Source organism: Sebastes umbrosus, chromosome 11, assembly GCF_015220745.1.
Source record: "Sebastes umbrosus isolate fSebUmb1 chromosome 11, fSebUmb1.pri, whole genome shotgun sequence".
NCBI lineage: Eukaryota > Metazoa > Chordata > Actinopteri > Perciformes > Sebastidae > Sebastes > Sebastes umbrosus.
Genome location: NC_051279.1, coordinates 12305623 through 12327965, shown reverse-complemented (window position 1 = coordinate 12327965; position 22343 = coordinate 12305623). Strand labels below are relative to the sequence as shown.

The 22343-nt window shown below is 40.5% G+C and overlaps 1 protein-coding gene across 1 annotated transcript in view; it reads left to right on the top strand.

The window, feature by feature from the left end:
* The window catches only part of tmem145 (transmembrane protein 145), a 50481-nt gene that overhangs the window by 15842 nt on the left and 12296 nt on the right, over positions 1-22343 (top strand). Inside the window, exons 2-10 of the mRNA XM_037786019.1 lie at positions 3121-3195; positions 3656-3733; positions 6643-6729; positions 8315-8416; positions 16670-16754; positions 17246-17317; positions 19870-19938; positions 20523-20603; positions 20885-20963. Coding sequence (XP_037641947.1) covers positions 3121-3195; positions 3656-3733; positions 6643-6729; positions 8315-8416; positions 16670-16754; positions 17246-17317; positions 19870-19938; positions 20523-20603; positions 20885-20963 — 728 coding nt within the window. The remainder of the gene's footprint in view (positions 1-3120; positions 3196-3655; positions 3734-6642; positions 6730-8314; positions 8417-16669; positions 16755-17245; positions 17318-19869; positions 19939-20522; positions 20604-20884; positions 20964-22343) is intronic.

The following is a 22343-nucleotide window of genomic DNA, read 5'->3' as shown; positions in this document are numbered from 1 at the left end:
ACAGAATGTGTCTGCCCACAGCTGTATAGAATATATATATATATAGAGAGAGAGAGCACCACTGACTGATCCGCCATGCCGATGCTGCTGCTGCAGTGCCTTATGTAAGCTCAGTGAAGTACACCATCAGCACTATTATCTGGTCTCATGCTGCCAAGCTTATGGCTGAATAATATTAAGAATGGATCTTTTTTTTTTCCTCATCTCCACCTCTCTTCCTTATTAATGTGCTCAGCAGGCCCTTAATGCCCTCTCTGTTTACCCTCTCTAGAAGTTTACCCTCTTGGCGCCACCTCCCTGCTCTCTGCTCTTGTTCTTCTTTCTCTTATACCTAAACTTTTTTTTTTTTTTACTCCTCCACCTCTTTTTGAACTTTTCTGAAACTCTGCTCTTCTGTTTCAACTCCCCTCCCCCCCTCTCCTCTCCTCTCCTCTCCTCTCCTCTCCTCTCTTTCTTTTCTTTATTGCCCAATTAATGTCCTCCCCAACTTTTATTACTCTTTCAAGAAACAAAGACAACTTATTGCCTATGGCCTCATAACTGAAGAAAGTTCTGGTCCAGCACTGGAAAACACCGGAAACCCTCTTAGTGCGGCACGGCACTGACTTAACAACTTATCTGATGCTCTCCACTTGAAAAGAATCAGGTTTGCTTTGAAGGACAGAAAGATCGAGTCCCCCTTCACTGCCTTTTTGGAAGAAGTGCACTCCAAACCTGACTCTATTCATCATACAACCTTGGAGGAATTGGACTAAAGCCACTTTACGGATTATGAGTGAATGGGCCACTGCAGGGCACAGACACACAGACACCCCTCCTACATAAGAACAAGAGCCACAGATTCAAAGAGACAAATTTTTGGTCATTTTGCATCTCTTTGTAGTCGTTTTGTGTCTCTTTTTGGACATTTTGCATGTGTTCATAGTCATTTTGTGTGTCTTTCAAGTCATTTTGAATCTCTTTGTAGTCGTTTTGTATCTGCTTTTGGTTGTTTTGCATCTCTTTGTAGATGTTCTGTGTCTCTTTTTCGACATTTTGCATCTCTTTGTAGTTGTTTTGCGTCTGTTTTTGGTTGTTTTGCATCTCTTTGTAGTAATTTTATGTCTCTTTTTGGACATTTTGCATCTCTTTGTAGTTGTTTTGTGTCTCTTTTTGGACATTTTGCATCTCTTTGTAGTCGTTTTGCATCTGTTTTTGGTTATTTTGCATGTCTTTGTGTCGTTTTATGTCTCTTTTTGGACATTTTGCATCTCTTTGTAATCATTTTGAATTTGTTTTTGGACATTTTTTGTCATTTTGTGTCTCTTTTTTGGACATTTTGCATCTCTTTGTAGTTGTTTTGCATCTGTTTTTGGTTGTTTTGCATCTCTTTGTAGTCATTTTATGTCTCTTTTTGGACATTTTGCATCTCTTTTTAGTCGTTTTGCATCTGTTTTTGGTTGTTTTGTATTTCTTTATAGATGTTTTTTGTCTCTTTGTGGTCGTTTTGTGTCTCTTGTTGGTAGTTGTCCGTCTCTATTCTATAGGTTTGTGTCTCTTTGGCAGTTTTGCGTCTCTTTTCGGTAGTTTTGCGTCTTTTTGAAACTTCCCAAGAAGAAATGTTTGCAGAAACTTCAAACAGGGCTCTCCTAACCTGTTGGGCCCCTGGCCCTATGCTCAGCAGGCCCGTTCGGTAAACCATCAATGACTTACTTCACACAACGCTTCTCCACAACCTGTCCTTTTTTATGGATGTCATTGTCGATCTGTCGGTCGTTTACTTCACCATATTGGTCCAGACTGAAATATCGCAACATCTGTATGGATGGATTGGTAACTTTTGGTGCAATAACCATGGTGCCCAGAGAATGAATCCCTTGCTCCCCTGACTTTTCCTCTAGCGCTACCAACAGGTCGAAGTTTTCACTTATTATCTTACATTTATGGTCCTCAGACAATAAAAGCTACTGACTTTGGTAGTCTCCCGACCTTTCCTCCAGGACCGGCATGACATTTGTGGCTTTGAGTGAAATGTCTTGACAACTGTTGAATGGATTGCCATGACATTTAGTGCAGACACATTCCTCTCAGGAAGAGTCGAAACTTTTGTCGTCTGTTGACTTTTCCCCTAACACCATCATGAGGGGCTGACAGACTAATCGTCAGACTTCAGATAGACGTGTGAATTCGTCCTTTGCAGGAAGCTTTTTAGTTCTTGACTATCATTAGAGGGATAGTTCAGGTGTTTTGAAGTGGGGTTGTATAAGGCACTTATCCACAGTTAGTGTATTACCTACAGTAGATGACGGCTGGCACGCCCCCAGGTTGGAGAAGCAGACAGGAGTTACAGCACGAAACCAAAGCAATGTACTGCTGTGGACGGGGTCGGCAGCAAAACGTACTTTAGCCACCTAATAGAAAGACTCACCTCAAAAAATCAATATCAGTTTAAGTGTACGCTATATTCAGACTATTTTTGCCAGTTTACCTTGCCATGAGACAGCTATACAGTCTATGTTTGTGACGGGGAACTGATGCTCTCGCCAAAGCAACCAGACTCCATTGAAAAAAAACCTGTAATTTTACAGAACACGGGAGTTGCTGGTCTACCGCTGCCTCAATCAGTTAGTTTGTTTGTGTTATTGTGTGACTTTGATTAGTTCGGATTCACCAAAGTCACAGAATAACACAAACTAAAAGATCAAAAACCAATAGGACAAATTTGCCATTAATTCAAACTAAAAAACCATGGTTGAATGAGCAACCAGCAGTTCCCTTTACTCCATCAGAAAATGTTTGACTTTTCAACAGTTACAAGGAAATTCAATTAGGAAAATTCAGCAAAGAGTGTCCAGTAGCATCAAATCTCAACGTAGTGTAGTACTGGAGACCTGTTGCAGAGCTGAGACGCTGTGGCTCCTCGATTACTTTCGCATGTCTTGCTCCACATTGTTGGAAAACCACAAATTGTGAGCCATGTTTTGCTCTTTTTTGTCATTTGCAGTCATGGGACATGGGAGTTCTGAGTTAGCCATGCGAGCACAGAGCTGCTAGCATTTATCTTGTTTCTTCCTTGCTTCATCCATGTTAATTGCTTTTTTTTTCACCTTTTTCCCTCTCTCTTCTATTTCTTGATTCCAGGACTGGGTTTTCCTCACTCGTTTCTGCTTTCTCACCGACTTTGGACGTCTGGACTTCCGGTTCCGCTATCCAAAGGTAGGACGACTTACTGTAGCTGTGTTTGTTTGTGTCTGCATTTGTTTTACATCTATTATTTTCAATCCGTTTTCCCACATTGCCTCAGCTTGCCCACGCTTTCGTCTCTGGCACCACAAGTGTTTTCTTCCTTCTTCATCCTTTCTTTCTCCACTTCAGTATCCAGCTCTTTCTCTTTCCTTCCTCTTACCTCATCTAAACTGATGCCATCGCTCTTTCTTTCCTCGATCCTTCTTCCTCCGGCTGTTCCTGCTTTACCCGCCTCGTCCTCTTTTTCTATCCCCTCCTCCCCCGCTCTATCTTTATACGCGTCTGTTTTGTTCTTCCGCTCTGTCTTCTTTTACCCATGCCTTGCTTTACTGTTGTAGCCTGCAGACTTTGGAAACAGTTTTTGTCTTATAAATCTCAAACTGTCTCACTGCCTCGTCTCTGATCTATGCTCTCTCTCTCCTCTCTGCAGTCTCGCTGCTGTCAGAACATATTGCTCTACTTTGATGACAGTTCTCAGTGGCCAGCTGTGTACAAGAGGCACGAAAAGGTGAGACACCGACTCCCTCTATTCTGCATCATGTCTTTTGACAAGCCGTTATTAAAGAGAAATACAGCTCCATTCGCATGTCATTGTTGAAATGAAAAAGCCCCGTGACTCCGCCTTTGCCAATATTCACATTTTAACTTGAACTAAAGGATCCTGTGCTGCTCAAAATAAAACAAAGCCGTCTTTCTCAGTTCTTGAGAGGCCTTTCACTCACAGCCAATGATATATTATTGATGAGACATGCAGTGATCAAGGATGGTACAATCCATATCTGTGAACACAAAGTAAGACGCCAGAGACTTCTGGCTGAACTGAAGCTACTCCACAGAAAATAAATGATTGCAGGGAGATTTTCTGCAGACTGATGTCTATTTTCTGGTTTGGAAACTTGTAACACTCCCATTTATAGTAACACCACTGTACCATTTATAGTATATCTGTCGCGATATCAGATTTTCACTACACGATTGTTGTGTAGGGCTGTGTATTGGCAAGAATCTGGCGATACGATACATATCATGATACAGGGGTTATGATTCAATATATTGAAATATATTGCGATACTGTAAGCAAGACCATATCTTGTGATTTTTAAAATATAATTTCAGGAAAACTGTCATAGTACAAAGAACACATCACCATATGCATACAATCTGAGTAAATAAAAGTTTACTTTTTCATGCAATAGAACAGTGGGATCTGCATTTGCATTTATCAGTCGCTGTAACATCCAACACCACAGCACTACTTTGAGAGGGCACATACACTGAGAGGGTGCATATCTTTGCTAATGAAATTAAGAGTTAATCTTTGCATGTAAACTATTAATTAAACATCGTTATAGTGTTTTTGAGAATCCATAAAGTAAAATAAGACATAATATCGCGATACTCAATATTTTCTTACACCCCATTATTGTTGTTAAAAATATCGAAGTATCGATACTAAGTATTTGAAATGGTTTCAAAACTAATTTTCCACATTATGGATACACAGGTACCAGCTGTGCTTTCTGCTCTGTCTTCTCTCCGACAGCGAGTAAACACATACACACACACACACACACACACACACCGCTATTTATCTTTTAATAAAAATCAAAAATGTTATGCTCTCAATGTTGTGTCAAGGTATTGTAGCAAAGTTAGAAATACCAGTATCGTGAAAACACTAACCTCGATAACGCTAACAATATTATCACGATGTCTATAGAAAATCAGTCAAATTCATCTTTAACTTTGTTTATTGTGCGTCTCTTTTTGGTGAATGAATTACACTCAAAATATGAGTGTAGGGAGGTGGAGCGAGAGTCTGTCACCAAAGAGGGAGTTAAGGCTGTAGATTATTTGCACAATATTATCATATGTGTATTATTAACATGATAGCAATTTTTCATTTTTTTAATTGGTTTTAACTATCGTCAATACCAGTATATCGCGACACCCCTAATTTACAGTAAAGTCCATAAGTATTTGGACAGTGACACTTTTGTTGTTGTTTTGGGTCAGTACTCAAACACATTCGATTTGAAATAAAACTGTTTCATTTAAGGGTGAAGTGCTTACTATCAGACTTGATTTGAGGATATTTATATATTGCGTGAACATTTTAGGAATTAAAACCCTGTCTTTGTACTGCTGCACTGTTCAGAATTAGATGTTTACCCTTAAAACTGAAAGTCAGCACTTCAGCCTCATAATCATTGGTTTAGTTCAAATCCAATCAGCTTGAGTACAGGGCCAAAACAATAGAAACTGCATCTCTTTCTACGTACTTAACAGACTGCACTGTATGCATTTAGAGTAATTCCTACATTTGGTGGGTTCACAAACTATATCCTCCCATCTACGGTCTATACAGTGGACATTTCAAGCCATAGGTTTGAGATCTTTGGCTTTTAAAGAGAGTGGATTCATGTGAAATGGGCCCCTCAGGAATAGGAGTAGCGTGCATGAATCCTTAATCTTGCCTGTATATGTCACAGTCAGCTGGTACGGTGAGATATAACATGATACAGTCTATAAAGTAGACATTAAATTGCTTTCACAACCAATGAATAATGTAGAATACAACCATTTATTGTAAGCAGACCTCGGTACTCGCCGCTCTCGCGTTTTAAAGCCGTGCTTAACCAGCCCTGTGTTATTTTATCAGCACGCAGCATCTGATGGTTTCTGGTGTTATCAAAGTGAGATGTGCTTCTGTGTAAATACTGTTATTAGGGTTATCAGTGACAGGTGTTTTGTGTACTATATAGGAAAATCCGAGCTAAAATTGTCTAGCTCTGTTAGAAAAAAGGATATCATTGCCCAAATACCTTGTATTTCTATGCGCAGGTAGTCACTTGCTGGTGTACTCTTCTTCGTGCCGACGTCTTTTGACACACAGATGAGACATTATGATGAGATATTTCCAGCTCAGCTACAAACAGCACACCATTTCTCAGCTCTCAGACAGATCTTGGTGTCAGTTTCCCAGAATCAAATAGTGCGACCTTCATTCTACACTCGGCAATATCCAGCAGTCACGCAGAGACAAGAGAGACAAAAAAATATATTTTAATTCCACTTACAGCAGCTTCATTAGACCAGAAGGCAATGCAGCCACGATTTCAATTACATTTTGATTAAACACACTTTGTATATTCTGGACTGGGAAAACGGTCTCTTATGCTTTCAATGCTGCTCTGTTGTTTTAATATGCACACAGCTGAACGGAGGTACCATAAACTGCGTATGGTTGTAACCCACAGCTGCATGTAACAAGTTTGGGCACTTTTTGTGAGCTTTATTGAAAAATAATTTGTGAAATGGATGACAAAGGCTGAGTAGATGCAATGGAAATTTCAAGTTTTGAATGTTTTAAACGTTGTTCCTCTATTTTCATTTTGCTGCGTCATCTCCCGTCAGAACTGCTACCAGAAGGAAGCGGTGCTGAGGCCCGAGAACAACCAGGTCATCAACCTCACAACACGCTACACCTGGTCAGGCTGTGTGGTAAGAGCTCACAAATATATACACACTGTATATACACACACACTTACTGAGTATTGAGCGTTCTGAAAACGACACAGGCCCAATCCCAATGTCCACAAACACGACCTCACGGACTTTGAGGCGCATTGCTGCAAATTCCGCGAAGGATTTGGGCTGTCCCACTGTCAAATCGTCAAGTGCTTGAGGGTTCTCTCGCAGACACTTTGATCCCTTTATGCCCACTTTCCGCAAGTCCGCATTTCTGCTCGGGGTGGGGGGAAAAATCTATGCAGCATCACAATATTTTGTGTGGCAATATTGTATCAACACACAGATGTCAAGTATCAATCTTTATTATATAAACTATTAACCACTATTAAGCTAGAATGAAGATATCTGGTTTCATATGAAACAAGAAAACCTAGGAATCAATTGGTACCAACCATATCATGTTAGCTTGTTGGGAAGAACGTTAAATAACGCTCCAAAGTGTGCCACCCTTTGCCACCCAACGCAACGCAACGCAACGCAACGCAACGCAACGCAACGCAACGCAACGCAACGCAACGCAACAGAACGCAACGCAACAGAACGCAACGCAACAGAACGCAACGCAACGTAATGACATCATCACGAGCGTAAAATGCGACGACGCAAAAGACAGAAGCGTTAGCTTTCTGCTGCAAAAAGAATGAATGCTCTAGCTATTATGTTTTTTCATTTTAGACCAATTTAAACAGGCCACCTGTGGGAGGCCCATTTTAAAGGGTTAATGATGCTGTTTTTTGTTTTTTTTACAAAAACGAGTAAATTTAATTTTTGACAATTACCCCCCCTCCCCCCAATTGTACATATTGTACATACATTTTGACGTCGTCAGGGTAACGTGATATGCCGCCACAAAGTGCTGTCCCATTCATATTTATACCATTACAAAGCCCTTGTAGCCTCTCAGGTGTCATCAGTTAAGTCTTGGAGGGTTCAGGGCTTAAGGCCTTAGGGGGGACATTGGGATTGGGCCATAGAATATAACGCTAAAGTTGACCTCTGACCTCTCTGTGTTGGGATATATGTGTGTTACGGAGTATCACATTATTCCTTTTTATCACCAGACAGTTGAACTTATTTTCATCTTGCAAATTCTTTTGTTATGCAAAAAAGGAACCGAAATATGTAAAAGAGGTAAACAAACACAAAGAGAGGCAGCGAAAGCTAATGGCCTGTAATGTTTTTTCACCGATTCACTTATATCCTGTGTTCATGATGCATCACCGTCAACCAGAAATGGCCCAAAAGCTTTTTCTCTCCTGTAACACCTTTTTTTTATAAAGAAATAATATTCCTTTTGTTTCTTTTTCAATAAGCTACGCAACATGTTTGTTTATCACATTAGGAAGCGTGATTGCCAGCATGACTCTGTTGTTGTGGCGCTTAGTGGATCTTGTTGCCACATTTCAGGCTATATCGGGGTGTGAAATATGTTTGTATCTTGATATATCAGTCTCCCACTCTGCTGTGATAATTCAGTGTGTCTCTGAGGTAAAACACGTCGCCTTTTTGGATAACAACATCCTCTTTGTGCATTTCCTCTCTCTCTCTCTTTCAGGTGGAGGGAGACGGGAATGAGGAGGTTCTGAGCTGTGTGGGCGGTCGTAGTTTCCGCTCGGTGAGGGAGAGATGGTGGTACATCGCTCTCAGCAAGTGTGGGGTAAGCGCCGACCTCTGACCTGACCCCGCCGGCTCTTTCTCTCTACAGGGGCAGGTGCACTACCAGGCGGTTGCCATGGTGACTTTATCACGCAAACAGACTCGGAAGGATCGTACGCAAACATACCTTTTCAGTTACTGTTTGTTTTCTGCTGCTCTTCAGAATAACAAAGGTCATCACTTTCATCATCATCAACGTCATCTATCTATCAGAAATGAAAACAAATTACATCTATATAATTATATCTATACATTTATTTCAACATTTTAAATCATAGATTTAAGTTTTTGCAGCCAAGCAAAACAACTCGATGAGTTTCAGGTGCAAGAAGCAGCAGCAGCAGATAATAAAATCTCAAAAAGCTCCGGCAAAAATATACCCAGCGCACCCCGAGGACGGCTCTGTGAAACCCTGGATGTTTTGAGGCTACTTTTTTTATGCAGTCTTTCGCTATAAATTTTAAATCAACTATGATTTAGCATAATTTCTGTCCCAGTATGTGTGCTTTCCCACCAGGCCACATTTTAAATTATTGAAGTAAAGTAATCTAAATGGGCAAAAACTGCAAGGAAATTTAACCCTGTGATCTACAGCAGTTATTCAAATGAGATAGATAGATAGATAGATATATAGATAGATAGATAGATAGATAGATAGATAGATAGATAGATAGATATTTAGATAGATAGTTAGATAGATAGATAGATAGAGAGATAGATAGTTAGATAGATAGATAGTTAGATAGATAGTTAGATAGATAGAGAGAGAGAGAGAGAGAGAGAGAGATAGATAGATAGATAGATAGATAGATAGATAGATAGTTAGATAGATAGATAGTTAGATAGAGAGAGAGAGAGAGAGAGAGAGAGAGAGAGAGAGAGAGAGAGAGAGAGAGAGAGAGAGAGAGAGAGAGAGAGAGAGAGAGAGAGAGAGAGAGAGAGAGAGAGAGAGAGAGAGAGAGAGAGAGAGAGAGAGAGATAGATAGTTAGAGAGATAGAGAGATAGATAGATAGATAGATAGATAGATAGATAGATAGATAGAGAGAGAGATAGATAGATAGATAGATAGATAGATAGATTGCTGCCCCCTCCTAGTCGATTAGTCGACTAATAAGTCACTGAAGTCCTAGTCAACTAACATTTCTTTAGTCAATTAGCCATTTTTTTAATGTTTTTTTCATGCTAAATTACTTATTTCCAAGAAATGTATGAGCACATCTCTGGTAAACACAAGATTTAAAGTGGTGTTTTTGTTGTGCCCTCCCACCACTCGCCGTTAACACGCGCCTCTCTGCTTAAATTGTGCTAAACATGCCTTACAAGGGTGCCCACTGCTATTGATTAGCCGGCTTCAGGGGCTTTTAAGCTTTGTGTTATTTTATAATGGGACTCAGTGTTGTGCTAATGGTGTGCTGGGAGAAAAAGAGCACAGTGTTAGCTGCACTGTGTTGTTTGTTGACACAAACACTCAGTGAAGAAATCATGAGCTGGTTTTAGATCTACTCAGTGATGATACATCCTCCTACATCGAGAGCTTCAGTCAAGAACGAATCCCAGGAATAGGTGTATATGTGTTGTTGTTTTTTTATGTGTGAAGTGTTTTCATGTCTGTGAAAGTGGGTGAATAAGTAAGATTACTGCTGAATGTGCGTCACTGTATGTCTGCCTGCCTATCAGTGTCACACTCTGGGTTGCATCAGTGTCATGTTCCTGGTCATGAGTCTGTGTGGGGGATTTTTGTTGTTGGTTTGTTTATGTGCTGCTATCGGTTGAAGAGGGATATGATTAGAATGGATGCTTCCCACGGAGTATGGTTTAGTGTTATGCCAGCGTCCGCTGATAGACGCGCTGCCTAATGCTGTTGGACTAAAGTGTAAAAGCTCGTCTCTACTCCCGGGGACATGTGCACGCCGCGCCCCACAGCCAATTTCCACCCCTCGCCTCTCGCCTCCTCGCTTCCCTTATGCCTTCACACGTCTCCGTCTCTCTCCCTTTGTCGCTGACAATCACTGGCTGCATCCCGCTCTCTTTCAACCCCGTCAACCTAGCTGTGACGCGCTCCACGCTATTTCATATCCACTTACCTCTCCGTCTCCCGCTCCTCTCCGTCAGCCTGTCTCTAATTGTGTTTTTCCTCTCCATCTCGCCATCTCACCGGTCTCATTTCTACTTTGCCTCCTGCTCATTCCATGCATTTTTCCGTACACCTTCACTTTTATGTGCAGCTACTTATTCTCCTCTCTTTGTCCCTGTTTCTCTCTTATCCAGCTCTCCTTTCATGTACTTTCCATCTCAGTCTTTACCTGCTGGAGTGGATCTAAATCTACATCAGCTCATAAGCCCCTTAAAACCATAGGATGTCTACTCTCAATCCCCACATGTAGACTCGCCTGCACAAAATGCTAAAATGTGCAGTTGATCGTTATTTAAACATTTCCAGGCCATTTCACTTGTTAAATTATAGCAGGAAACCTCAAGGCTGCAAATAATCATTATTTCATCAGGGGAAAAAAAACGTCATTATAAATAACATTCAGGTCATCACAAATTACAGAGCAGAGGACCTCTGGCAGTTAGACGGCTTTTCAGACAAGTAAATTGCCAGAGTAACCAAAGTTCACCAATATTAGCAGGCATGAATGTTGTTTTTTCTCCTGCAGATGTCCTTGCATGAATAATATTTCACTTGATAATTTATAGTCTCAAAAATCAACACCATACTAGAGTCTGAGTCCAGCTCTAATTACATCTGTGTAGCGGTGTACAGCGACAATGTGTTCACAAGGCAACAGTTATTTCTCTGTTATTGCCTTTCATGAAGCTGTTTTGATGAGTTACTTTAGTGTAACTCATTAGTTGGAGCTAATTATACCATTAATTGGAAATAAACAGATAACAGAACAACTCGTGGCTTCATTGCATGCCATTGACCCCAGTAACTGTGGTCTGAGCGTTATTTTATGAGGCGTTTATCCTTGTGGTCTTTCGAACACAAGTGGAGAAATGGAAAGCTTTGAACGGCTATAATCAGCCTCTGCTTTATTATGCTGAGCAGAACTGCTGTTAATGAAACTAAATTACCTCAGCAGGGAAGCGCTGAAATTAGACTGGCCAGGTGACTCATCTTTATAGAACAAATAGTGTAGAAACACTCCCACATCTACTGCGTTTTGTCCAACATCTCTCATAAAGACTTTCAACACAGTCGCAGTCGGAAGAAGGATCCGTATCATATCATTCGCTGCCAGATGGGGAGCCAGTTTGGACTTGAAACATAGCACTTCTTTAATGTGATAAATAAGAAACAATAACAGGAGTATTTGACAGTGTTTGGAGTCTATTGGGAGAGATACTCACTTTTATAGGAAATGAACAAACCTTATGATTTGTAGATTGTGTCGCTCACAGTGTGAACACACAATGCAATGCTTCAGAGTGTGATTCTGCTTGAATATTATGTTAAAATACACTTTGTCAGGGCTGCAACTAACAATCATTTTCATTATCAACTACAGTTTTCATTAATATGGTGATTATTTTCTTGATTAAGTGATTATGTAAATCAAATCTTATTGCTACAGCATACAACAACGTATCCTCGTACAACGGTTTGTATGATATCTTACGAAAAGTTATTCCTAATTTTTCGTGCATTTCCCTACGAATGTCGAGCAACACGTGACACAAGTGTCAGTTTCCGCTTGTTACATGCATGCAGTCTTTTCTAGAGCTGCAACAATTAATTAATCGATTAGTTTTCAACTATTAAATTAATCGCCAACTATGTTGATAATCGATTAATTTGTTTGAGCAATACTTTAAAAAAACAAAAGTCAAGGATGTTGTTCAGGATGAACTGGAGCGCCAACCCCGAGCCAGGCCTTACAGCACAACATCAGTGCTGCATCCTCACCAATGCTTTTGTGGCTGAATGGGAGCAAATCCTTACAGCCTGGTCCTAAAATCTTTTGGAAAGCCTTCCTAGAGAGGCGGAGGCTGTTATAGCTGCATATTGAAGGGACACTTGGCTTTGGAGGAGTTTTGTCAAGTCTGAGAAAGAAAGCCTGCTTTTCAATCTAAAAGTGGGAAGTTTGAAAGATGTTTGGCGTCTGCCAGGCAGAGAGGGTCTAATGAAAACACTAGGGCTGTCAATCGAAGTATTTATTACTCTTATCAACATGTGAGTGGACAAATATGATTGCTTTATGCAAATGTATGTATATATTTATTATTGGAAATCAATTAACAACACCAAACAATGACAAATATTGTCCAGGAACCCTCACAGGTACTGCATTTAGCATAATAAATATGCTCAAATCATAACATGGCAAACTGAAGCCCAACAGGCAACAACAGCTGTCAGTGTGTCAGTGTGCTGAGTTGACTATAACTTGCCCAAAATTGCATGTGATTATCATAAAGTGGACATGTATGTAAAGGGGAGACTCGTGGGTACCCATAGAACCCATTTTCATTCACATATCTTGAGGTCAGAGGTCAAGGGACCCCTTTGAAAATGGCCATGCCAATTTTTCCTTGCCAAAATTTAACGCAAGTTTGGAGCTCCTTCAATGCAAACTAGTATGTTATGGGATGGTTGGTACCAATGGATTCCTTGGTTTTTTTATAGTTTCATATGATACCAGTATCTTCACTCTAGCTTTAAAACTGAGCCTGTGACAACCAAAAAATTGTAAGTTAATTGCGTTAAAGAAATTAGTGGCGTTAAAACGAATTTGTGTTAACACGTTATTATCATGTTAACTTTGACAGCCCTAGAAAACACGTCATCAAGTTGCATTATAGGAAATGTAGAATAGATTAAATGTTAGGGACTAAAAGTCAGGATTTATTTGACTAATCTTTTTTTTTAATTTTAAAACTGAAAAGTACAGTAATAAATTGCCTTTAATGCTCCATGGTTTTGGAATGGCATTTCCAACAATCACATATGAGCATAATGTTAAACTCTCCACACCCACACTCTTGAAATACTCTCAGAAGTGCTTTTTAAATGCAGTTATCAGCAGCCCAGGGGAGCACAAAGATGTACAAGACTGCACAGGTGTTTGGGTTAGACTAGAGCACATTCAGAGTGTGATCTGTCAGTACAGTATATCAGAAGTGGATGACTTTTACACCTGAAACCAACAAGCAACCCCCAAAATCATCCTGCGAGTCCCCGTCAGTCTCACCGAGAGATAATCCCCGCTGTGTGAAGTGCTCCTTCTTCCCTCATCTCTCCTCTCTCACATGCATACATCTCTCTTTCCCTCTTTGCATGTGCTCCTGTCTCTTCACTCTGGCTTTCTCTCTACCTGTTTCTCCCTCTCCACATCTATCGCTCTCTTTATCTCTGTCTCCTTGCTCTTTGTGTCTGTATTGATTTTGTGGCAGTGCACGCTCCATGCTTCTCGCCCTTTTTTGATGGAGGGAGTGAGATGGAGTCTCAGGCTGCCAAATGAAATCAAAGTCTTTTTTTTCACCCCCCCACCCTCTCTCTCTCTCTCTCTCTTTTCCCTCGCTCCACCGCAACAAGCGCAAACCATCGGCTTTGAACTTGTGTGTGTGAAATGAGCTCTCTGTGCTCTGATTGTCAACCCATCTCTGTCCCCTCTCTCTTGTTCTCTGCTCCCCACCACACTTTTTTCTCCCCAAATTCACTTTCACTTTGACACTTTTTATTTGTGCGACTGTCAAAAATTAGCATCATTCCAACAGGAGTTTAACACACAGGTACGTTCATCTCCACCACGGTGTTTTTCCTTTCCTGCATGTTTACGTACCCAAATATTCTCTTTATACACTCTTTCATAACATTGCAATGTAGGACAATTATATCTGATCGGCATATAATTATAATGAGCCCAACAAATAATTGATAAGTGCTTCACACTAACTATTAATGATTTTTTTAAAAAGAGAATACTTTGTTGCTATGGTTATGATCCATCATTCCTTCCTTCCTTTTAATCTGGGTCATATTCTCATATATTCTCAGCACAGTAGGCAGAGCAACCTAGATTCTTTTTTTTTATTCCTCCACTTACTTTCTCCACACACCTGGGGGATCCCGAGGCACTTCCAGGCCAGCTGGGGGACCAACTGACTATATGGCACAATTACACTGAGAAGCTAGACCAGCAGGGAGGATTTGGACATGTTCCTCCTCTTGTAACAGGAAATGTTGGAAGAAATCTGGACTTTTTTTTTTTCTTTAAACTTAAAGCTGTGGTAGCAGCAGCGTAACATAATTGGGATTGGCCCCGGTACAACATTTTTTTCTTGGGCTCTCGCCCCAAACACAAGCGCACGCTCATGCTCGTGCGCACACAACCACTCCAGACAATTGCAAAGCAGACAACTGCTGTGCCACCATGGAGAGGCTCACCATGCAACTCTCATACTGCAAACCAGCCTTAGATCAGCACCGCGGACAGCAGCCGGAGCGCCAAAATTATCAACACTAATTTAACAGCCTGCCTTGAACTCACTGGCCAAATGTTGTCACAGGGACAGATTACAGTAGGTGAGAATGTGTGTACGGATATGTTGCATGGTTTCTGAGTGTAGAAGTGAAAGCAGGGTGATGTGTTGACATTGTGATATGAGACTAGACGTCCTCTGGGGTTGTAATTTTCCTGATTTGGTGACATAGTTTAGATTTCTGTTTTCCTGGTCTTGAAGGCTGCATTGCTGTGATTGTATTTGATCCCTCTGAGTGCAGAGCAATAAAGGCTTCTACTTGCTTAGTCATCACATCAACATTATTAATAAGGCTGGGTGTTGATCTTCAATACTTTTTTTGGAATCAACTGAATAGCAGCGAGTATCAGTCATTCTCCTATTCTATTAAATCTTTTAGATAGTTCCTGATTTAAATCACAGTTTTAACTTTCCTTTCTTTTTTTTTGCAAAGTTTTTGTATGGCTGTTTAACTTTTAACTTTTGAGAACTTTGGCTTCTTTTGGTAAATAACAAAAAAGCCTTTTGTGGAAACAGCATGTTCATTATCTTGCTTTACATGTTAACAGACAAAGTGAGGTAAAGAAAACAAGTTTTATTTTGGTTTTGGTTCCCACTTGATTCTACTGTTATCAGGCCATTAAATGTGTGTTATCGCTCACTATAACCATCATAGATGTGGGTTAGTAGGGGCCTACTACGTTGTGAAAGTGAAACTTAAAAGCAACACGTTCTCACATATAAACTTGCATTAAAATGTTACATTTTGAACACAAACTAAACAGCTTCTTTAGGTTTAGGAAACAAAACCACTTCGTTAAGTTTAGGGAGAAACATCTTGTTTTGGCTTAAAATAAATAATAATAAATATAAAATAAATAAGTTATATTTTTATGTTTTAAAAGTTAAAGTAAAACTTAACTACACATCATTAGTTTTACATGGGATTCAAACCCCGCTCTCCTGATGCCCTGTGTTTTGTGTCCCATCCATCGCCCCCGACCTCCACTCCACATATAGTTTCAGCGCCTCACTCCCACTTTTGAAGCTGTCATAATTACTACTGTCGCTAGAGGTTGCCGTCGTCTTCTTTTATTCTTTCTTGCGGCGATTGACCATGTGAATAGATGACAAAACCTACTATTGGGTGTAGCAGGGCCCTACTAACAAACATCTATGAGCCACTGATAACGGACATTTAATGGCCTGATGACAGTCTAATCGGCTGTGGTTCCAGACACGGCTGTATGTATTGGTACCAAAAAACATAAACCAGAAGTTCTACGTTGACAGAGAACTAAAAGTATGCCGACAGATTAATGCAAAGAGAGGTAGCACCATCATGAAACCAAGAAATCACAAAATATATTATATATAATTTCTCCCTTTTGGTCGATGATTTTATTATTTTTCGCACGTGATTTACAGAGCTGTAGCAGACAAAAAAATATGCAGTTTAATTTCAGTAGGATTTAAATGATTTCTTGAAATTGTTCTCATGTGAAAATATTCTATGAATGTCAAATGTCTTGGTGATCTTCTGAGGTTCATACAGTTTAACTGTAAAATGCAGATTTTTTTAGTCCAGCTAACATTTTTGTTCTCTCCCTACAGGTTTATAATGAAAAAGCAAAATCCATTAGAATAATGTTTAAGAATATATCTAAAGCGTGTATTTCAACCTGCAGAGTTGTCCAGTACAACTATAAGCTTTAATGTATATTTTGAACAGATCTCAAGATGCATTTTTGTCTCACCCGCCTCCTCCTCTCTCGTCTCTCGCAGGGCGATGGCTTGCAGCTGGAGTACGAGATGAAGCTGACCAATGGCCAGTCTTTCTGGACGCAGCATTTTTCTGCAGATGAGTTCGGTAAGAGTGATTAGACAGAAAGAGAGCGATTATGGAAGGAATCGCTGATGGCACAAGCCAACACCACTTAGCACGGCCAATAAAGCACACTGAACTGAACAAATTACAATAATGAAGGGACGGCTGGATGAATTAATGATGATAGATGAACTGAGAGGAAGGGATGAAAAGAAGAAGAGCTTCTAAATGAATTATTCCTACATCTCCAATGTTCTCTCTCTCCTCCACCTGTAACGCTGTCTCTCTGTTTCTTAACTAATCCAATATACCCATCACGTACCTGCCTCTCTGGATGTTTCATCCCTTCATTTTTCTACTTTTTTTCTTTCTCTAATGCCCCTCACTTCTTCACCTTGATGTTCTCTGAACCTAATTGACTCCTTTAATTTCTGGTTTTGATTCCACCTCCTCTCTCAAAACTTCTTTTGCACCTTCCTCTGTTTTTTTTTTCATCTTTCTTTCACATCAATTATTCTGTTTCCTATTCACAGGAATCTTGGAGACGGACATCACGTTCCTGATCATCTTCTCCTTGGTGTTCGTGCTCTCCTGCTACTTTGCCTGTAAGTAAAGTACTGTCTTTTCCACTTACCTGTATCTCTATTCCTCCCTCTTCTTCTGCGAGCCAATTTATTCAGAGCCCGCAGCAGTCATTAAGTGCCCTTTTCTCCAGATGTATTATAAAATCTACATGTTTTCTTGATGGGATTGGAGTAAGTTCTCATGTTTCTTCTGATAGGAAAAGGGGGGACTCGTGTGCCTATTTTTTTCTCGGGGCTGTGAGTTTGTCAGATCAGAGCATGAGCAACATAGAACGCAGGAGAGAGAGGACAGCGAGAGTGGGGTTTGGTTCTCGTGTAAAGGTGAACGGTTGAATGGAGCAGGTAGCGGTAGCCTTAAGGTTAGTGAAGCGAGTTCGTCACATGAAGGTCACAGCTCAAATAACCTGAAGCAGCTGAGAACAAGAGCCCAAGGAATGACTTACCGCTCAGTGTCGTTCCTTGCTTTTTCCTACATACTGTATTTCTTCCTTCTTCCAAACTGTTAAAGGATTGATTCACTTAAATTACAAAAAAACATATTTCCTAGTGCAGTGGTCCCCTTCCTTTTAAAGGTATAATATATAACATTTTTGTATTAAAATAAAAATGTTGTTGACTTGTGTTTAATTTGGTCGCCTGTCAATGGCGTCGTATCTCCTTTACCCCCTCTAGTTGCTCTAACTTCCGGGGAAACACCAGATGATACGTCAGAGAGTGAGGAAGAAAGTCGACGAGCCACTCTATTATTCACTATTGTTTGTTTTGTTCACTCGTGAAGGAGCACCATTATTTATTTCCGTTTGATGCGCTTTCTGTCGTCGAAGCTGTCCCTATAAAGCGCAAACGTACGGATGAACCGAACGACCCGAGAAGGAAACAGCGCTGGGCTACCCCACGATTGAATTCGCCACATGCCACAACGTTAGCTACGTTAGCTGTATGGGTTGTCGACTCATCTAATGGTAAATTAGCAAGTTAATGCTACATTAGCTAAAGTTACCTGTGGCTATTTCATTAGAATGAAATGATATAACGTGAATAAACGTCAGATAGATTTTCATTGGCAATGGTGGTTGTTTAACAATGAAGACAACAACTCCCATGATCCCACGCTACTGTACTTCACGACGTCATCAAAGTCCGTCTTTTATTATTGTTTTGATTGAGAGACCTCTAGCAGCAGAAATTACATACTGTGCGTTTAAATTATGAACCTGAGCGGTTCGACCAAAGACTCATTTTTCCTTCTCAGAGTTCCTATTTGAAGGATTTTTAGATGCCTGAAGAGATGAAAGTATCCAGTATTCAACAAAGAAAAAATGCAAAAACAATTTGATAAGATTTGGTGTAACAAAAATATCTTTTTTTCTCTCTCATCCATTTAATCAACATTCAGGTTGAGAACAGCTATGCAAATGGTTTTATTAGCCAGGAATTTGAGATACATATGTATTAAATCTGGGCTAGTAAAACTAAAACTCTGTACGAGTAGATCCCACAAGAGGTACATGAGAATATTAGTTTTTTACCTCATTTGGGTAAACTGATCCTTTTTAAACTGAAAGGAATCTGAATATTAAGCTTCAAATTCAGTGTCAGTCAAGTGTTTGTAGTCAGATGTATTCAAATTGGAAACGGTAGTGTAACTTTAAATATGCAGGGTTAGGCGAAGTTTATTTCTTGCTTTGCTTGCCATACTGCAGAGGAATAAAGCTTTGAAATGAGGTGCAAATACATCTTTTGACTCTTGAATTCTGATGAAATCTTTTTGTGATTTCATGCAGATCGCGACAAGGCTTTGAATGCGCTGCTGCTGTATATATTATATTCCCCATGTGCATGTTGCATCTGCCAGCTTCATTTTGAGTATTCGCTGACACGGAGGCTCGAGTTTTATTTATTTGCACAAGTTAAAGTCAAACAAAGGACATAAAAATAACAACGTTGTACAAACAGAAGAAAGCGGGTCTAAAGGGACTTTTATTTCATTACTTCTACCCAAATGAAAACAATATTCACAATGTCATAGACATGGACATGGAGATTGTGAAAGATGGGAAAAGGTTATAAAACATTGAAGATGACAGAGTTTTCATTTTTGGGAGAGATGTTCCTTTGACAGCCACCATTAGAGCGTACCTTTGAGGAGGATCCAGCGACGTCTGTCTGACCGAGCCTGCGGTTATACAGGGCAGCTGTGAGTGTGTGTGAGCATTTATGACCCGTCCTCCCCCTATAAATATTTCCCCGGGCCACCTCTGTTTGCACAAGTGTTTTGGTAGTAAAATTGGCTGCTTAAATACACATTAAAACATTTTTCTTCACAGCTTAAAGGGAGAGAAAGGAGAAGACGTATGAGGTCTCATCTAGAGACACAAGATGGATGCATACTAATAGTCGCTCCCCCCATTTATCTGGCCCGCTCCCTTGTTCTTTCTTCTCTCTGTACCTCTCTCGCTCTCCTTTGCCATCTGTTAGCATATCTCCATCCTTTTTATCTCCGTCCCCACCAACACACACACACACACACATCTCCATCAGCAATCTCATTCTTGTTTTTTTTTTCCCTGCAGACAATCTGAAGGGAAGACAGCTTCTTCACACAACCTACAAAATGTTTATGACGGCGGCAGGTGTGGAGGGTGAGAGCTTCTGTCCCGAACACACACACACACACACACACACATTATGCTGTAACACACACACAGGACAACAATGAGTCCCTCACACGGCTGCAGCATCTCATACCTTAATCCCCACTACAAGCATCGAGATATTATCGCCCTTATTAGCCTCTGAATAGGAACTTCTTTTGCAAACAGCCGTGCTGCGCTACTGTGTTCAGTGGAGCATGCCGTTACTGACGAACACCCCTCAATCTCCTCAACCTGTCCTCCTTTCCCCTCCTCCCCTTATCTCACTTTCCTCCCTCTCGCTTGCTCTTCAAATCCCTACTCGATTGTCCTTCCACCCCGATATTCTCCTCCTCCCTCTCCTCTCTCAAGCCTTCTGCTCCCTTTTCATCTCCTTTTATCAATTCCTCTTCTCTTCTGTCTCTACTCCCCATTTCTCTCCCATTCTCCTACCCCCTGCCCTTTCTCTTTCCTCATTACCGTCTCCTCTCTTCTTTAGCATTTCTTTACTTCTTCTCTGACGTCTCCTTCTTTTCTAACCTTTTTTTCCTCTTCCCGTTTCTCTCCTCCCTGCATCTTTTTCTACTTGGCAGTGCTCAGCCTGTTGTTCCATTGTGTCTACTGGGGCCTGTATGCGAGAGATGGAGTTGGCAACGGCAGCCTGAAAATACTGGGTGAGTTCTTCTCCCGCATCAGCCGCCGACTGACTGACTGACACTGCCTCTGCACTGGAAAAATCACTCGCTGCCCGAGCTGAATGAATGAGTGGACGATGATAGATGTGTGTGCGGTGAAGAAGCTGGTTTGATGGGCGTCGGTTCCTTCATGCATGATTCTGCGTGTGTGTGACGACCTGAATTTATCTTTCCCATCTGATATCACAGTTTCTGAAACCACAACCTAATTACCCCCTCTGTCTTCTCTCTCTGTCTCACTCCTCTCTGTCCGTCTCCAGGGAAATTACTGTTCTCCGTCAGCTTCTTGGTGTTCCTTCTGATGCTCATATTGTTGGGCAAAGGGTTCACCGTCACCAGGTGGGGGTTTGCACCTTTTTTTTTTGCAGCTTATGTGTGTATTTCGTCAAGCCTATGTGTGTCTGTTTTTATGCAAGTCTGTCACCTTGTGCGGGCGTGTTTATGCTGCCACTGTCTCTCACTGTCAGGCCTCGCTGTCACAGTCATAACAGTATCTCACGACGTGACAATGTTAGGTGTCACTCAAAAAGCCAGTTAGTACGCTGCGTGTGATAGTGTGGCTGAACACTTGATATGTCAGGGGAATGTGACAGATGGATGCTGCTCTGCTCTGAACTTTATGTTGTTTTTGTGTGTCACCTTTTGACCTGCAAAGCCAGCTGACACATTTTTGGTTCGCTCACTGTTTTCTGGCAAGGCTTAGTGGACGTTTGCTTGTGACAGGCATCATTTCAGATAGCCTGCACAATAGATCACTGGTACCTGACCTATTTTCCTTGAAGCCCTCCCTACTTGTATCTTTTCTGATGTCATCACCGTAAAAGAAATTACAAATCCTCAAACAAAATCCTCAATTTGAGCAAAGCGATTCAGCGTATTACATTTTTTAATAAATCAACTTTCTGTCAGTGCCCCCTGCTGCGGCAGGCGGGAGAGCAAACAGGTTTTTACCACAGTGAAATGTTGTTTTTGAAAGGCTAAACACCAACAAATATGGATTGAAGCAGAATATTTTGTTAGATAAAAACATGTTGTAATTTTTTGGATGTGGACTTTTGGACTTTACAACGCTCTGGAGTTATTGGAAATGTTTGGATCACACAAGTCTGAAACAATCCTTCGGAGCCACCACTGGAATATAATTCTACTAATAATCCATCCATCATCTGCAACCGCTTATCCTGTTAGAGGTTGCGGGGGGGGGCTGGAGCCGATTTTACTAATAATATAATACAAATAATATTAGTGCAGAAATAATGTGTTTAAACACAATGTGGCCTATTAAGAAGGGGTGTAAGAAAATATTGAAAAAAAATCAAATATCGCGATATTATGTTTTGTGATACTGTATTGATTTTCAAAAACAGTCCATTGATTTTTAATCAATAGTTTAAATGCAAAAATGTACTCAGTCAATACTTTATTTCACTTGCAAAGAGATGCGCCCTCTCAGATCCCACTGTTCTGATTTTTACTCAGATTTTATGCATATGGTGATGTGTTCTTTATACTATGACAGTTTTCCTAAAATTAGATTTAAAAAATCGCGATATATCACAATATATTGAATCGTAACCCCTGTATCATGATATGTATCGTATCGCCGGATTCCTGCCAATACACAGCCCTACTATTAAGTAGCAAAAAAGACATGTCTTTTGTGTTTTTTAGTTATATATGTTCGAATCTAAATTGGACAACCTCAGAGCAGACAAATCC